Source organism: Danio rerio, chromosome 17 (assembly GCF_052040795.2).
Source record: "Danio rerio strain M-AB ecotype USA chromosome 17, GRCz13ab, whole genome shotgun sequence".
Taxonomy (NCBI): domain Eukaryota; kingdom Metazoa; phylum Chordata; class Actinopteri; order Cypriniformes; family Danionidae; genus Danio; species Danio rerio.
Genome location: NC_141037.1, coordinates 3,495,811 through 3,515,992, shown reverse-complemented (window position 1 = coordinate 3,515,992; position 20,182 = coordinate 3,495,811). Strand labels below are relative to the sequence as shown.

The 20,182-nt window shown below is 37.3% G+C and overlaps 1 protein-coding gene across 15 annotated transcripts in view; it reads left to right on the top strand.

The window, feature by feature from the left end:
- The window catches only part of ccdc9b (coiled-coil domain containing 9B), an 88,463-nt gene that overhangs the window by 21,957 nt on the left and 46,324 nt on the right, over positions 1-20,182 (top strand). For 10 of the 15 annotated variants that reach the window (XM_087290040.1, XM_087290034.1, XM_087290033.1 and 7 more), the window contains 3 exons: positions 7,371-7,478; positions 11,224-11,328; positions 15,090-15,230. In XM_087290040.1, coding sequence (XP_087146166.1) covers positions 7,371-7,478; positions 11,224-11,328; positions 15,090-15,230 — 354 coding nt within the window. The remainder of the gene's footprint in view (positions 1-7,370; positions 7,479-11,223; positions 11,329-15,089; positions 15,231-20,182) is intronic. The other 5 variants (XM_087290046.1, XM_087290039.1, XM_087290047.1 and 2 more) reach the window with 1 other exon arrangement.

Below are 20,182 nucleotides of genomic sequence, written 5' to 3'. Positions count from 1 at the left end.
TTCTCAAGGTGTATATACTCTGTGTATATACCGTAGATTTACACAAACACAAATACATTCAACAATAACTCTTAGCAACTATATAATTTGTTATTACACCAAATGGAAAATCACCACACTAACCAACACGCTCTCCCGCCTCACGCCTGTTTCCCCTTTTTAAAGATACCCTGGGTCACTCCAGCCAATCCCAGGGCACTTACTCTGTTTTTCTCTCAGTTTTTCTCTTGTATGCATGAATTTGGTTACATGCATGTGAGTTTGGCTACACGTGTACAGTGCATCCGGAAAGTATTGATTGCGCTTTACGTTTTCCACATTTGTTTATGTTACAGCCTTATTTTAAAATGGATTACATTCATTTATTTCCTCAAAACTCTACACCCAATACCCCTTAATGACAATGTGAAGAAAAAGTTGTAGAAATTGTTGCAAATTTATTCAAAATAAAAAAGCTGTAAGCCTTTGGCTACATTGAGCTCAGGTACATTTTGTTTCCACTGATCATTCTTGAGATGTGTCAGCAGCTTCATTGGAGTTCACCTGTGCTCAATTCAGCTGATTGGACATGATTTGAATAGGCATACACCTGTCTATATAAGGGCCCAGGGTTGACAGTGCATGTCAAAGCACAAACCAAGCATGAAGACAAAGGAATTGTCTGCAGCCCTCCGAGACAGGATTGTCTGGAGGCACAAGGCTGGGGAAGGTTCCAGAAACATTTCTGCTGCTCTGAAAGTTCCAATGAGCACAGCGGCCTCCATCATCCGTAAGTGGAAGATGTTTGAACCACCAGGACTCTTTCTAGAGCTGGCCGGCCATCTAAGCTGAGTGATCAGGGGAGAAGGGCCTTAGTCAGGAAGGTGATCAATTACCCGATGGTCACTCTGTCTGAGCTCCAGCGTTCTTCAGTGGAGAGAGGAGAACCTTACAGAAGGACAACCATCTGTGCAGCAATCCACCAGTCAGGCCTGTATGGTAGAGTGGCCAGACGGAAGACACTCCCCGCCTGGAGTTTGCCAAAAGGCATCTGGAGCACTCTCAGACCTTAAAACACTAAATTCTCTGGTCTGATGAGACACAAATTGAACTCTTTGGAGTGAATGCCAGGAGTTACGTTTAGAGAAATCCAGGCAGCGCTCATCACCAAGCTAATACCATCTCTACAGTGAAGCATGGTGGTGGCAGCATCATGCTGTGGGGATGTTTTTCAGCAGCAGGAACTGGAAGACTAGTCAGGATAGAGGGAAAGATGAATGCAGCAATGTACAGAGACATCCTGAATGAAGATCTGCTTCAGAGTGCTCTTGACCTCAGACTGGGGCGACGATTCATCTTTCAGCAGGACAATGACCCAAAGCACACCGCCAAAATATCAATGGAGTGGCTTCACAACAACTCGGTGAATGTCCTTAAGTGGCCCATCCAGAGCCCAGACCTAAATCCTAATAAACGTCTCTGGAGAGATCTGAAAATGGCTGTACACCGTTGCTTCCCATCCAACCTGATAGAGCTTGAGAGGTTCTGCAAAGAGGAATGGACAAGAATGCCCAAAGACAGGTGTGCCGAGCTTGTGGCATCAAATTCAAAAAGACTTGAGGCTGTAATCACTGCCAAAAGTGCATCAACAAAGTATTGAGCAAAGGCTGTGAATACTGATGTACATCTGATTTTACAGCTTTTTTATTTTTAATAAATTTGCAACAATTTCAAAAACTCTTTCTTCACATTGTCATCATGGGGGATTGTGTGTAGAATGAGGAAATCAATCAATTTAAACTATTTTGCAATAAGGCTGTAACAAAAACAAATGTGGAAAAAGTGAAGCGCTGTCAATACTTTCCAGATGATTTGTATATCGTGTTTTTCGCATGAATTATTATTGAGACTAATCATGCTCCATAATCCTCCAAAACTCTTTGAGTATTTTTCTTCTGTTAAATAGGAAAATGTAAGAATTCTGGAAAAAACAGCCAAAAACTTCCATTAGTATTTTTGTTACAGGGTTTTCCCCAACATTCTTCAGAATATCTTGTGCTTATTTAAAAAGGAAATCAAAAATGTTTGTACCATTTGAGTGTGAGTAAATGATGATAATTTTAATTTTTGGGTGAACTGCCCCTTTTATAGTCAGTGGTCTGCAGCAGTTTTCCAGATAAAAGCGTGTGTCTTTGGAGCTACGGGAATGAGATCTGACTGTTTTTTTCTCTCTCTCAAATCTTTGCAAGCCTCTTCAGATCCATATATGCTGCGTGTAGGAGTTGCTCTGGCCTGGAGTCAGTCGGGTTATTTCAGATGATGAAGCCTGTATAAATCCTCACTCTCTGACGATTGCTGCTTGATTTTGCTGTTGTGTAACGGTGAGGTGGTGAATAGGATGCTGTGCCCAATGTTTTCTCTTCTCCTGTGTGGTAAGGGCTGTTTTTTCCCCTGGCGCGTCCAGCATGTGCCCTTTTGCCAACTCTGGAGCCATTTAAAGAAACTGCAGTAGTTCAGTTTGTGTGAATGTGCTGCTGCGTCAAATACAACACAACCTTCAGATGCAGATAATGCAATGTTGTGTGCAATAAAACCTAAATATGTGCAATTTTTCTGCAGATAGTTTCTTTTTAATCAAATAGTGTTCCGTTTGTTATTTCTGGATGCTGTTTTAATGACTACATTGTTGTTGAGATTTAGAAATTGATCTAATTAATTTAAATCCTAATAATTATATGATGGGCGACGCAGTGGCGCAGTAGGTAGTGCTGTCGCTGGTTCGAGACTCGGCTGGGTCAGCTGGCATTTCTGTATGGAGTTTGCATGTTCTCCCTGCATTCGCGTGGGTTTCCTCCGGGTGCTCTGGTTTCCATACAGTCCAAAGACATGCGGAATTGGGAAGGCTTAATTGTCCGTAGTATATGAGTGTGTATGGATGCTTCCAGACCTGGATTGGCTAATCGGGAAGACCTGGATTGACTATAGTTTCACTCTTTTTATTCATTATTTTGCCGCAGCTCTGGTCTTGTTATTTATCTTCTCGCAGCCCCAATAGCCAAATGCAGCCTGCAAGTTAATGATGATGACCATATTTAGACCACGATGAATATTACACCATTAATAGACCATATTTAGACCACCATTAATATTACACCATTAATAGACCATATTTAGACCACCATTAATATTACACCATTAATAGACCTTATTTAGACCACCATTACTGTTACACCATTGATAGACCGTATTTAGACCACCATTAATATTACACCATTAATAGACCGTATTTAGACCACCATTAATATTACACCATTAATATACCGTATTTAGACCACCATTAATATTACACCATTAATAGACCATATTTAGACCACCATTAAAATTACACCATTAATAGACCTTATTTAGACCACCATTAATGTTACACCATTAATAGACTGTATTTAGACCACCATTAATATTACACCATTAATAGACCATATTTAGACCACCATTAATATTACACCTTTAATAGACCTTATTTAGACCACCATTAATGTTATACCATTAATAGACCGTATTTAGACCACCATTAATATTACAGCATTAATAGACCTTATTTAGACCACCATTAATATTACACCTTTAATAGACCTTATTTAGACCACCATTAATGTTACACCATTAATAGACCGTATTTAGACCACCATTAATATTACAGCATTAATAGACCTTATTTAGACCACCATTATTATTACACCATTAATAGACCATATTTAGACCACCATTAATATTACACCTTTAATAGACCTTATTTAGACCACCATTAATGTTACACCATTAATAGACCGTATTTAGACCACCATTAATATTACAGCATTAATAGACCTTATTTAGACCACCATTATTATTACACCATTAATAGACCATATTTAGACCACCATTATTATTACACCATTAATAGACCATATTTAGACCACCATTAATATTACACCATTAATTGACCTTATTTAGACCACCATTAATGTTACACCATTAATAGACCGTATTTAGACCACCATTAATATTACACCATTAATAGACCATATTTAGACCACCATTAATATTACACCTTTAATAGACCTTATTTAGACCACCATTAATGTTATACCATTAATAGACCGTATTTAGACCACCATGAATATTACACCATTAATAGACCTTATTTAGACCACCATTATTATTACACCATTAATAGACCATATTTAGACCACCATTAATATTACACCTTTAATAGACCGTATTTAGACCACCATTAATGTTACACTATTAATAGACCTTATTTAGACCACCATTAATGTTACACTATTAATAGACCTTATTTAGACCACCATTAATGTTATACGATTAATAGACCGTATTTAGACCACCATTAATATTACACCATTAATAGACCGTATTTAGACCACCATTAATATTACACCATTAATAGACCATATTTAGACCACCATTAATATTACACCATTAATAGACCATATTTAGACCACCATTAATATTACACCATTAATAGACCATATTTAGACCACCATTAATATTACACTATTAATAGACCATATTTAGACAACCATTAATATTACACTATTAATAGACCATATTTAGACCACCATTAATATTAAACTATTAATAGACCATATTTAGACCACCATTGATATTACACCATTAATAGACCTTATTTAGACCACCATTAATGTTACACCATTAATAGACCATATTTAGACCACCATTAATAGACCATATTTAGACCACCATTAATATTACACCATTAATAGACCTTATTTAGACCACCATTAATGTTATACCATTAATAGACCATATTTAGACCACCATTAATATTACACCATTAATAGACCATATTTAGACCACCATTAATATTAAACTATTAATAGACCATATTTAGACCACCATTAATATTACACCATTAATAGACCATATTTAGACCACCATTAATAGACCATATTTAGACCACCATTAATATTACACCATAAATAGACCTTTTTTAGACCACCATTAATGTTATACCATTAATAGACCATATTTAGACCACCATTAATATTACACCATTAATAGACCATATTTAGACCACCATTAATATTAAACTATTAATAGACCATATCTAGACCACCATTGACATTACACCATTAATAGACCTTATTTAGACCACCATTAATGTTACACCATTAATAGACCATATTTAGACCACCATTAATATTACACCATTAATAGACCATATTTAGACCACCATTAATATTACACCATTAATAGACCTTATTTAGACCACCATTAATGTTACACCATTAATAGACCATATTTAGACCACCATTAATATTACACCATTAATAGACCGTATTTAGACCACCATTAATATTACACCATTAATAGACCATATTTAGACCACCATTAATATTACACTATTAATAGACCATATTTAGACCACGATGAATATTACACCATTAAAAGACCATATTTAGACCACCATTAATATTACACCATTAATAGACCATATTTAGACCACCATTAATATTACACCATTAATAGACCATATTTAGACCACCATTAATATTACACCATTAATAGACCATATTTAGACCACCATTAATATTACACCATTAATAGACCATATTTAGACCACCATTAATATTAAACTATTAATAGACCATATATAGACCTTGATGAATATTACACCATTAATAGACCATATTTAGACCACCATTAATATTACACCATTAATAGACCTTATTTAGACCACCATTAATATTACACCATTAATAGACCATATTTAGACCTCGATGAATATTACACCATTAATAGACCATATTTAGACCACCATTAATATTACACCATTAATAGACCATATTTAGACCACCATTAATATTAAACTATTAATAGACCATATTTAGACCTCGATGAATATTACACCATTAATAGACCATATTTAGACCACCATTAATATTACACCATTAATAGACCATATTTAGACCACCATTAATATTACACCATTAATAGACCGTATTTAGACCACCATGAATATTACACCATTAATAGACTGTATTTAGACCACCTTTAAGATTACAAGTACAATTATACAGTTACATAAAACACATAACATTTTCTGAATGGTATTTTTATTATTTTAAAGTAAGTTGCCTTAACTAATGGCATTGACTAATATGTACATACAATAAAATTAATAATTCGTTACAATGTGCTTATTGTGAAAATGCACGTTTATTAAATTGTACTTAATGCTTGATTAAATACCTGCATGTAATTTGTATTTATTGGACCATCCTTTAACCCACCCTTATACCTACCCACACCACAAAACCTGGAACCCTACCTGTATCCGACCTCAAGAGCACCACAAGTGTTCCACAATACATTCTGAACACATTGAGTACATTGTATTTATATTTTGATGTAAATACATCAGTGAGACGAAATATTATCACACAATAGCAAGATTTCTTATGCATTAATATGTTAAACAACCATAATAATAATAATAATTCAGAAATCCTCTTGCCATCAGGTATTATGATGAAGATCTGTGTATTGTGCTGTGTTTAGTGTACAGTCATGCTTGTATGTGAATATCTGACATCCTGAAACAGCTGATGGCAGGAGAAGTTTCAGTGCGCTGAGCTCATGTTGCTAATAGTAGCAGCTGATGCTAATAATGGAGCTTCTGTGTGTGCAGTCACACACACACACACACACACACACACACACACACACACGCACATATGCATACTTGTGTTAAAGAAACATATGCATAATTCCAAACAATCAACCACATATCATATAACAAATATAGGATAAATTATATGATATGATATTCCTGGAAAATGAGAACCCAGTCCAGGAGCCTCATTACAAGCAGAATTCTTTATTGAGATGTATTGGTTGTTCTGCAGTCAAACAGCATCTTTAAGAAGTTCACATGAGTCTGCAAGAGTCCATTCCAGTGACAAGTGTCTAACACGAGTCTAACACTAATTTGGACAGATTTGTCCTGTCTATTATATGGTTTTGTAGGGGCCAGAGCTTATAAGTGAAGAAAAAGAGCATGTACTGTACTTTAAATACGGTAGATAGGTTAAAGAAACTGCCCAGCCACTGACCAGACATGTTTCACTCGCCCTGAAGTCTTTGACGCCCTGCCCGTAGTCATGAAGTGCATAAAGACAATAGGTTAAATGTCAAACGTGGCCTGCTCTAGTTTTCTGAATGAAATTAGATCATTTTAAACCACCATACAACGTTACTCTTCAGTTAAATATATCACTGTTAATTTGGAATTTGATTTTATAAATGTATTTTTCAACAATATGAAATGACATTGAGATGTTCATATGCAGTGTGTTTGTGTTCAGAGCCCCACAGAGATGATGATGATGAAGAAGGAACACAAGGACGCAGAGCTGGATAAGAAGATTGAAGCCTTACGAAAGAAAAATGAAGCGCTTATGAAACGCTATCAGGTGAGAATGTGTACTGTGCCTTTAAAATGTGTCAGAAACAAACGTCAGATATTCAGATTTGATTTTAGCCTGCTTAAAAATATTTTACAAAGCATTTAAAGTCAATGTGAAACTTCAATAAGATAAGATTTTACTTGTAAATATGAACACTGTTAAAAACTGTTTGGCCTTAGTGTGGTTGTATTATTGATAGGGATGTAACAATATTGTAAATACCGTCATACCGCAATAGTAATTGTTTTCAATATTAGCGTAGGCGCATGACTCAATAAAACTATATTTCTGAGAAAAGTTTGCTCAGGCGAATGAAGCGGACGGGAGGTAGCGGGAACTACATTTCCCATCAGCCCAGGCGTGGCCATCATCCTTTGCGGTCTGTTGTCACTACAGATCCAGTAATGTGGAAATGGAGTGTGCTGCTAGTAGAGGGGAAGAAAAAGAGCTGGAAATGATCTAACCTAAAGCGGGTTTTAAATCAGATGTGTGGAAGCATTTCGGTTTCTTTCTAAAAAGATACGAGAAAGGAGAAAAGGTGACAGACAAAGACAAAAACAGCATGCAGGCACTGCCAGACTGTGGTGAAATATAAGTCGGGGAATACGACTAATAACAGTCATGGGGACTGCAGAACACAGCACACTTGTTAGATTGATGCAGACATTGACCTGTACCGCAAAGAGACCTCTATCTCACTCATGGCTTGTCCTCTCAAGTGGAGGAAAGACAATGCACAACGTTACCCACTGCTGTCAACCTTGGCTAAATCATATCTCTCTGTTCCAGAAACCTCAGTCTCAAATGAGAGGGGGGTTTTCTGTTGCAGGGGACATGCCCAGAGATCCCAGCTTTCACCAGATTATAGTTATATGATCATTTTCCTTAAAAAAACCCATCTCTATCTGAGTGAGTGAGTGATTAAATGTTGAATGTGAGGAGTTTTCAACAATACTAAATTGAAACTTTATTTTTTTATATGGTTTAATAGTTTTTTGTTATTAAAATTAAAAAATTTAAGTTCCTGTTTCGAAACTTACAGATAGGTGGCTAATTTGTATGTCATTGATATGTTCAGTGCTAAGGCAGGGCTCAACAATAAGGACTGCCCGGTGGCCCGTGGCCAGCGTGAAAGACGCTCGGGACAGTAGACAGGATTGTTACTGGCCCCTTTCGGCCAGTAACAGTGAGCATGCTATTTTTTTCATAACATGATAACAATAAGTACAGCGAAAGATGGCAACATCTAACTATGAGGCTAAAAGAAAACGTCAGTTTCTAAAGTCTTGGAAGCAGACAATTACATGGGTACAAAAATAAGAAACTGAAAAGAAAAAGAAAAAAAAAAGAGTTGTCGGTTTGGCAAGCCATTTTTATAAAAATTATTTAGAATTGCAATAAAATACCAGCACATTTTTCATACTGCTCTTTCGTTTGCATAAAATCAAACTAATTTTGCTCATCATACATTTATTAACATTTTTTAAATGTTTAAATTCTAGATATCATAGACATTCATAGACATTATTTTGCTACAATATTTAACATATGTGGCTAAGAAATAGCTATTAACCTTTTTTTTTTTTTGGTGGGGCCAGTGAAAATTTTGCCAGGGCAAGTAAAAACCTCAACTACTGGCCCAATCGGCCCAGTAGAAAAAATCCTTAGCGTTGAACCCTGTAAGGTAAATAAACACTTTTGGCACTTTTTTCGAGTCTTTTCATTAGTTTTGTTTTTCCTGTAAATTATTCAATAAATACCGTACCGTGCCATTCATACCGAGGTATTACCGTATTGTGAAATTTTGATACCGTTACATCCCTAGTCTATAGTTAATAATAGTTATTGATAGTTTTCTTTTTTCTGTATACTTTATTTTCTTGGTTTTAAAAAGAAACAGACCTATTTCTCTGGCAACAACCTGTGATGATGCATTTACATCAGAGGCGGATGAAGCATCTAGCGCGAGTGTTTTAAATGTTAAGTCAATGCAAAGATGCGAATAGATATCCTGCGGCGCGATTCGCACGAATGAAGCAGCCTAAATTGAGCATTTTGCGCATTTGACGATCAAATACTTCATAAATCAAATACTTCTTAAAAAATGTATGCATTGCGGTTTATTTCTTTTATTTCTGATAAGTTCATATTTCCTAATACAGAATTTATGCTGTTTTTCAGTTTTTATTGATGATCTATTGACTATATGATTATATATGCATGTATGTATATATAGATGAAGTCAGAATTATTAGTCCCCCTTTGAATTTCATTTCCTCTATTAAAATTTTCCCAAATGATGTTTAACAGAGCAAGGAAATTTTCACAGTATGTCTGATAATATTTTTTCTTCTGGAGAAAGTCTTACTTGTTTTGTTTCAGCTAGAATAAAAGCAGATTTTAATTTTTAAACAGCTTGTTAAGGACAAAATTATTACCCTCTTTTAGCAAATTTTTTTCCCGACTATCTACAGAACAAACCATTGTTATACAATAACTTGCCTAATTACCCTAACCTTCCTCTCTCTCTCTCTCTCTCTCTCTCTCTCTCTCTCTCTCTCTCTCTCTCTCTCTCTCTCTCTCTCTCTCTCTCTCTCTCTCTCTCTCTCTCTCTCTCTCTCTCTCTCTCTCTCTCTCTCTCTCTATATATATATATATATATATATATAGGACAGAATTCAATGTTTATTTATAAAGATAGACAGGCCTACAGAATTATTTTCATCTATCAACATGAATGGCAGCTGTTGTGTTTGATCTAACTGCCCCAAAACTACATGCTGAACGCTGTGAGTTTGCGTCAGGATGATGATACATGGGCTGAATTTTTGAGCAATGCCTATATTACAGGGGGTGATGCTGCCTGGCTACTTTCATAAAATTGCCAACAAACATTTTACATGAAAATTGGAAATGTAAATTAGTTTCTATTATTGTATCAATAGGATGTGAGGTCTAGTTATCTACCTATCTCACTCACTATCCTTAAACTTAGTTCCTGATTTATTAGGGGTCGTCACAGCAGAATGAACCACCAATTATTCCAGCATATGTTTTACACACTGGATACCATTCCAGATGCAACCCAGTACAAGTATACACCCATACACACTCACATTTACACACACACACACACACTTATACACTACTGCCCATTTATTTACCTATTATTCACCTGTACGTTTTACTGTTGTACATTTCTGAGGCGGTACTTCTTTACTTTTACTCAAGTACAAAAGTGTAGTTAGTACTCCAGCTTTTACCAGAGTCATTTTAAATATGAGTATCTGTACTTCTACTTTAGTAAAGGATGTGTGTACTTTTGCTGTGTCTGATTTTAATATTATAATATTTCCTTGGCAACAAACTGTAGTATTAAAAAATATTTAAATAAAAAATGTATTTTTCGATGTGGTTTTTAATTTATTGTATGTCTGTATGCTTTTTATTATGTTGTATTTTAGTTATAAAAATAAATGTTATTATTTTACTGAAATTTTTTAATTATTATTTCAAATAGCTCTAGTTCTATGGTTGCATTAAATGAGTTGCATGTCTGAAACTGTTGTATTTAAATAAAACTTGCAACTTGGGTCAATTTGTCTTATATTTGCTTTCTTTTTGTTCCTACTCTTAGTATGTTTTTTTTTTTTTTTTGCACGATAGTATGTTATTACAAAAATGTAAACAGATAAGCAGAATACAGTCCTTTATAGAAAGCATAAGACTTGAGTCTTAACCTATTTTTTAGGAAGTGGAGGAGGATAAAAAGCGGGCGGAGCAGGAAGAGATGTCATTCCACAGTAGGAAGGGAAAACCTGATGATCTGACCATCACCATCAACAAATCCCTCTGCGTGAGCTGCTTTATTAATCATAGCGATGCACAAACACCACACACTCTCACTCACAAATAAAAGGTTTGCTCACACTCTGTAAAAAGTGATTAGCTACTTTACTTTAAAGGTGCAGTATGTAAGTTTGACACCCAGTGCAGGGCTCGAAATTAACCTTTTTGTTTGTGAGCACCGGTGCTCCTAACTTAAAAAATTTAGGCGAATCAGCCAAAATTTAGTCGCACCCACCAATTATAAGCACCGTTACAAGTTTTATACAAACATATTTATTGCATTTAAAATCAACACTAATCAAACTAACTAGCAAAAAAAAATAACACATTTATTAATACATATATGCAAGCGTGAGGAAAATATGTCTTAACGAAATCCCGTTATCACGAGAAAATACATTTTTATAACAGAAACGAGTGACCAAAGCATACACGGAGCGCTCACCGGCCCTGCACACACTGCTTGACATGAATGAATCTGTTAACGGTATAACTGTGCTGTTCTCACGGGTGCTGTCTGATATTGCACTGATGCTTTTGACACATACTCTACCCTATTATATGCATGCGTCATGTTAATAGCAATACCGTTTTTTTTTTATGAGTAGCGTTAGTTTACTCAGTGCGATGGTGTACGTGGTGTTAAATTGGACATATTTGCACGGCGGACAGCATCTGCCGATTATATGAAGGATTAAACAGAAGCTCTCGTGCTAGATGTGTCAAACAGTTACCTGAAAACTCCATCCCACAGACTTTTCATAGCGGACTTGAAGTCAATGGAAGTCTTCTACTCTTGGAAAAGTGTAGATGGTGGATTAACATTCAGCACATGATCACTTGTAAGATGTGTCATTATTTGTAGCTAGATGTTTTCTAAAACTAAATCTGTCAGTGTTATCTTCATTCTCATCTTCAGCGCTTTACAGTTTTTCGCGGTAGTAGCTCTCTCTGTCATCCAAAGCCAGAAGGCGCTGAGTGATTGACAGCTGATATTAACCAATCATTCACGTTCAGTGCTAGAGCAGTGGAGGGCCAATATGAAGAGCGCGAAGGCGGGGCAAGCATTACGGACTTGGCTTTGTTTACTGCAGCAAGTTGACATGACAACTGTTTTAAACCATTCCTGAGCGCTGCGTTTCGCATTTCAAGTGCAGACAAAGAGCTTAGAGATGCATTCTGCGTGAATGTCTCCCGAATTCGCGCATTTGGTGAACATTTTACAGTAAAAACTGGTCGCACACAACAACTTTAAGCACTCGCAGAAATGCTCCCTAATATATTTTAAGGTCACATAGATAAAATTTCGGGCGCATATGCGGCCAAAATGGTCGCAATTTCGAGCCCTGCAGTGGTTGAACTAGGTATTGCAATCCTGGATCAAAACAAACGCAAGCGCAGGTTGTCAGATTGAGGACCAACAGGAGTGAGCTTGATTTAAGTCGTGTTCTAAATAAAAGCAGCGGCACGGGATAGAAGGAATATTTTCCGTATTAAGAGGAGCTTTTGTCCTGACCAACTTCAAATTGATATATTAGAACCAGCTTCTATTTCTCACCGCTGAACAACAGAAAACAGAAAACAGTACACCTCATGTGCTTTATTCAGTGTTGAATGCTAATAATGTGAATTTGAATGTTGTTTTACATGACATTTATTGTCATACTACTGAAAGCAGCAGCAGATAAATCAGCTCAGATCTGGAAATTAAAATAAACTGTTTGAAATTGAACTTTAGAACTGAGACTTAAGGCTGATTTATACTTCTGCATCAAACACCGGCGTATGCTACGGCGCTGACGCATAGCCCTTCGCCGTCGCTGACGTGCACCTCTCAAAAAATGTAACTACACGTCGCAACAACGCGTAGCGTAAGCTCTGTGATTGGTCGGCTTGGTAGCGCTGACGAGTCGGGGCGGGACCGAGAGCCGTGCGAATGGCGCGAGCCCGATGTAGCGATTGTTTACAAGTGTGGAGTCCCGTGAAGGAGCTCCGGATGGAAAGTTTTGTTTTGTGTTTACCTCATAGTTAAAGTTGTTGCACGTCCGCCGGTTCCTGCCTCATAATGAGCGAGTTTGAGTCACTTGTACATCCAGGAAGTGTTCAGGAAACGCAAAACAGAAGCAAAGAAACTCGACACAGAGGAACATTTACACATCACTGCCAACTAGCGTTTCGGAAGTGTTAATGCAGACCAACAGAGACAGCGCGCAGAAGTATAAATGCACAGCTGCGCACGTTGCCTGCGCCGTGAGTTACGCCGGTCACTTGACGCAGAAGTATAAACCAGGCTTCAGTGTAAACCAACACATATCAGTGATTCAGCATCTACATTTATTAATGTTAAAGAGTTTTAATAGGTACTCAATAGATTATTTTGCACTATTTAGTGCTTCTGAATGGCTGTATTTACATTTCTGTCGTGTTTCGTCTAGTGCAAACTGCCAAACAGCGTGTTGTTAGGACATGGGGTTACAATGTCACCTGCTCACCTAATGTTTACGCTCATAATATTTATATTATTTGCTAATTAATAACCTCATGTGGAACTCTGAATCTGCTTCTCCTTTCGGAGTCTGCTACTGTTTACTGAAGGTCGCATTACGGTCATGGAGATGGAAATATGCTGTTTTCCACCAAAACAACCCGGGGTGCTGAACAGGCAATGGTAGGGTTAAAAGAACCAAAACAAAGACAGACTTTCTGGCACATAACGCACATATTCAAAGCAGAATATCTGACTTCCGCATTGTTTTTCAGAGAATGACAAGAATGTTCATGTAGCATGTTTCTGAAATATCTGCAAACACATTATGGCACTTAAGAAGGGCCAAAAACTTACATACAGCACCTCTTAAAAAAGGTCAGTAAACCAGTTGACTTAAATTTAATAATTATGCAATGAGGCAATGAGTTTACTCTCTATTTTTACAATTAAACAATGCATTATTAAAATCCAATCATGCTTGTTAACATTAGTTAATGCACCTTAAGTTAACATAAACTAACAATGAACAACTTTGCCACTATTTATTAACATTAACAACAATGAATAAATACTGTAATAAATGTATTCTCCATCATTTTTTTAATGTTAGTAAATGCATAAACTAACAATAACTAATAAAACTTTATTGTAAAGTGTTACTTGTGTTTCTAAGACTGTTAGAAATCCTCAGTTATTGACTACTATAGTGGGAAAAAAAATACTATGGAAGTCAATGGCTGTTATTGTTAAGTGTGACCGATACAACATCATCTTTGGTGTTCAGCAGAAGAAATAAGATAAGCATGGTTGAAACTACTTGAAGATGAGAGATTGTTTCATAATTTTATTCAAACTATCATTAATTTTCCTTCAGCTTAGTCTTATTTATCAGAGGTCGCCACAACGAAATGAACCGCCAACTATTCCAACACATGTTTTATGCTGTGAATTCCCTTCCATCCACAACCCAGTGCTGGGAAGCACCCATACACACTCATACACTACGGCCAATTTAGTTCATCAATTCCCCTATAGCGCATGTGTTTGGACTGTGGGGGAAACCGGAGCACCTGGAAGAAACCCACACCAATATGGAGAGAACATGCAAACTCCATACAGAAATGCCAACTGGCCTAGCTGGGACTTTCTTGCTGTGAGGCCTAACCATTGAACCACTGTGTCGCCAGTCGAACTATCAATTTACACCAAATGTGAAGAAATGGCAATGTTAGATTTATAAATGTAAATAAAAGTGCTAATGCCGGTGTGTGTGTGTTCAGGATGAGCGTGTGGTGACCCAGAAAGTTGGAGGACTGAGAGATGGAGGTCAGGAGAAGGACTGTGATCCCGGATCCAGTGTATTCAGCATCGGCAGAGGAAAGAGGCGGCAGCTGCTCATCTCTACACCAGGAAACATCAAGGTGAGACTTCTTTAAAGATTGAACACACTACATGCATAAAGAGTACTATAGCCACCTTATGCCGAGTTCAGACTGCATGATTTTCAAAGTAGTCGTGTCACAGATGTTTTCACACTGCTTGACTATCTGGGCTAGCGTTTCGTCGCTGCTTTGTTTACACTGCAACATTCACATTGCATGACTTTACTATAGGAAGAATCGCCGACAACTTCGTCCAAACTACGTCTCACAGCCAAAAACACGTCGTATATCTTTTGTTATTAACTACATAACGAGAAAGAAGCCTTTAATGAGGTAGTAAATGTACATGTTTACTCACCTGGGTTTAAAGGGAATTAGCCATTTCTCCTCAACATTGATAATAAACTAATTTCTTTCTGTATGAAACGTCAAACAGACACGGTTGCTCCTGAGTCCTGTCAAACCTCCACTAGTTTTTCCTCCATTTCGTGGGTCCAAATAAACCGAAAAAGAGCGCTTTTAACTTCTCCCCCAGCCTCCCGCTGGCCTGCAGCAGGTATACACACACACACACAAGTGAAAGCTGCTCTCTCATTGGCTGTAGGCGATCGCTGATGTTATTTTCAGTCAAAACTCAATTCACACGGCATGATTTGAATCGCAGACAGCTCCAGATATTCAGCACGCCAAATATCTCGCAGGCATCGGCGACTCATCTGCGATTCTCTCAGATCGCGTCTTTGATAGTTCATACTGTGTGACTGTCACTCACGTGCACGAGCACCGATTTGCCTGTGATTTCAGGCATTTGTCTGCGATTTCTCAAAACCTGTCGGCGAGCCAAAATCGGGGCTAAAATCACGCAGTCTGAACACGGCATTAGAGAGGTGTGTTCAAAGTTCAATTCAATGCATCTTTATTTCTCTAACACTTTTACAATGTAGATTGTGTCAAAGCAGCTTAATAGAAGTTGTAGTAAACTGAAACAGTGTCAGTCCAGTTTTCAGAGTTGAGGTTCAGTTCAGTGTGATTTAATTTTCACTGCTAAGAGTCCAAACACTGAAGAGCAAATCCATCGATATGCAGCTCTACAAGTCCTAAACTAAGCAAGCCAGTGGCGACAGTGGAGCAACAAACTTTACCAATAGACCAAAGTGAAGGAAAAAACATCTTGAGAGAAACCAGGCTCAGTTGGGCACGTCCATTTCTCCTCTGGCTGAACTTCTTGTGCAGAGCTGCAGTCTAGGCGCCGGAGGCCGTAGAAGCTATTGACCAGTGGTTTTACAAACTATTTTCACCAAGTACCACCTCAGAAAAAAATTGTCTCAAGTCCCTCCATAATCACCAGTATTGAAATAAAGCAGCATAGTTGGCCAAATTAAGCAGCTACAGCACTGCACAGTTCGAGTCATATTCATTTAACCAAATTGTTTTCCAAACAAAATATGAAGCCGATCAGTGGGTTTTTGTCATGTGACTTGCAGTGCGGCATTCTGAACAGTTAAGATGTTTTCAACTCAATATGCCTGTAGTACACAAGCGCATTGTGCTGCAGTACTTATTTTGCTAGCCTGTGGGTTAAATTTTGGCACTCAAGTGACCGAGATGTAACTAGTGAATTCTGTCATTTTTCAAAATAAATGGTTAAATCGTTCAGATTAAAAATAAAATGGAATTATGATTTTTGTTTTATTAGATTTTTTTTTGCAGCTCGGTACCAATTGATCTATAGACTTTAGCCGGTCTATTCACCTTATTCTCCGCCGACGAGCGGGCGCTGCCATTTGAATCTTTTTGGCTTGAGACTTCCGGTCTCATTCACTTCCATAAATTTTTTGACGTTAAAAACGGCTCGTTACGCTGCTTGATGTTGCAATTTGATATTTTCTTGTTATATTATTCTACTTGGTCTGTATAGTCATGCAAACATTTGTTTGTAGAGCAAGTAGTTTGACCGTTTTCTGCCGTTTATTATTCCTAGTCATTTCTCCCATAGGCGACTGAATCGGAAGTTCTAAGACAATCGCGAAAACAGCCGCACTTCCACATTTTAAAATAAGGTCAATAGTCCGAGGGTTGTGGACCCACTACTATCTCCTCTGCAAGCACTCTTTTACTGGTTCTGCGCTGATTTAATAGATTTTTAGCAGCTGATGACGCGATGCATTAAAGTAATCATTCTAAGCACAGCGCTTTGATTGTAGGCTTTAGAGAACAGCCGATGCTTATCACATTGGTGTTATCTTACACATCAACTGATTAAAATTGTATTCATTTTTTCTGTCATTACTCAGTGATTCCTCCAAGTGCCACTAGAAGTAAGCCCGCGCACCACTAGTGGTACACGTACCACAGTTTGAGAACCACTGCTATAGATCTTTTTCATGGCTGCTGCATGGAGGGCGCCATAGCGACCAGCGTCTTCCGGTAGAATGCTAAAAACTTCAGTTTACAGCGTGTTCAACTGGTAATTTGCGCTCCGAAAATGGGTTTCAATAACGTTTTTAATGGATAACAGAGTGTTTTTGCGACACACAACTTAGAAATGTGTCTGTTAAAGCCGTTATAATCTGTCACATGTGGTTCAAGCACCTCAGAAATACGAGAAAAGCGTTCTCCTAGTTCATGTGTCTGCCGTCAGAAATGTGTGTGCGTTCCCGAGAGAGAGAGAGAGAGAGAGAGGGAGAGAAGGGAGAGAGCAAACCAGAGTACTGGCATGAAACTTCACAGGTATGAAAGTCGTGCAATTTACAAAAATGAGCAATAAAAGTCTGTTATTGATCCTCTGCTGGCTGATTTGCTGTTCATTCTAATCGCAAGCCGTTTGTGTTTTATTTCGTGTGTTGTTTTTACCACGGTTTGTGTTTTTCTGTCATTTCGAAATGACACTAGCCTATATTTTCACTTTGTCACAGTTATTAAATCAGTGTGTCAGTGGCACAGTACAGGCTACGTGTGTGTGTCAAACATTTTGGTGAACTACATTTGTTTGGGCTGGTTATATATTTGAAATAAAGAGAAAATGTTGACTTTAGCGATGACGAGGCTTCATTTAAACTGCAGAAGATGCCGTCTGACAACGAGGGGAAAACGCCTCACAGCAGCTGTTTTCCATCCTATTAGATGGCATTTCTTTAAATGATCAGTCCAGGAGATGGTGCTGATGGACAACAGTGTTAGTTCAAAGAGGATAAAAGCAGGTAAAATAGATCAAAACTATCGTTTCAAAGCTGTCCAAATGTGACTGTTTACACGCATCAGCTGCCGACCGGAAGTTCTTCGCATTCTCCTTGCTCATACACGCAAAGCATCATGGGTAATTTTGCGGTCCAAGAAAAAGGTCTAGAGACCATTTTGAGGGATGTAAACAATAGCAATGGTCCTAACGTATTTATTTTAGTTATATATTTTTTATTTTAGAGAATCCAAAAAAGTCCAAACATTTACAATAATCCTACGACAGGTCTTTTAACGTAAATTTATCATTAAATTGCCTCTTGTTACAGTTATGAAATAGTATGATATCAAGCAGGACATTTTCATTGGCCAATGACATGACCACATTGAAATGGTCTATAAACGTATTCTACTGGCGACATCTTATTTGCTCCCACGTTTTTGGTTTTGATGATATGTTGACAAGCAAGCTTTTCATAGAGCAAGCTTTGGCTAATTCCAATTGGCTTTATTTGTAACATATACACAGAGCAATTTAGCCAAAATTAAAGCCTGATTTAATTTTAAAAACACCGATTATTCAGTTTGATTTGTTAACCAATGGAAAATACTCAAATCCATTAAATCCCATATAAGAAATATTCATTCATTCTTTCATTTTTCTTCGGCTTAGTGCCTTAATCAGAGAACGCCAAAGCAGAATAAACCTCCAACTATTCCTGCATATATTTACGCAGATGATGCCCTTTCAGCCACAACCCAAAACAGGGAAACACCCATACACTCTCACATTCACACACTCATACATTATGGCCAATTTTAGTTCATCAATTCCCCTATCGCGCATGTGTTTGGACTGTGGGGGAAACTGAAGCACGCGGAGTAAACCCACGGCAATACGGGGAGAGCATGCAAACTCCTCATAAAAATGCCAACTGGTCTAGCTGGGACTCGAACCAGCAACCTTCTTGCTGTGAGGCGATAGTGCTGACCACTGAGCCACCTCTTTATTACACAATTCATTAATACATTATTCATTCATTTCAGGTTAGTCACTGTATTAATCTGGGGTCGCCACAGCGTAATGAACCACCAACTTATCCAGCATATATTTTACACAGCCCTTTCAGCTGCAACTCATCACTTGGAAAATTCATACATTAATAAAAACCAAATCAAGAATAAAATCAGCGTGACAGACTGCATATATCACATCGTATTTGCTCCCGTTGTTTGTGACAGATTGGCTTTTCAGACATTGTGAACTTGAAGAAAACGAAGAAATGCTTGAAGAAAGACACCTTAACAGTCGATCACCAAGCAATACATGAAGTGTCTCACGCACTTTCATTCCGTCAGCATATTGATGTTCAAGTTCAAATTGAAGAACAAAATAAAAGCATAACAAAACACCAACAACTGCAGTTTAAACGTTAAATGAAGACAAAATTATTCGCCCTTCTGTGCATTTTATTTCCTTTGTCAAATATTTCCCAAATGGTGTTAAACAGATTTAGGGTTTTTTCACAGTAATTCCTATAATATTTTTTCTTATTCAAAAAGTCTTATTTGTTTTGTTTCGGCTAGAATAAAAACAGTTTTTAAATTTTTTTAAAACTATTTTAAGGTCAATATTATTAGCTTCTTTAAGCAATATTTGTTTTGCAATGTCTACAGTACAAACTTAATAAAGTTATACAATGACTTGCCGAACTACCCTAATTTGAACCTAATTAACTAGAGGTGTGAACCTTTACTGGTTACACGGTTCTGTTCGGTTACGATTATCATGCCATCGACTCGGTTCAATTCGA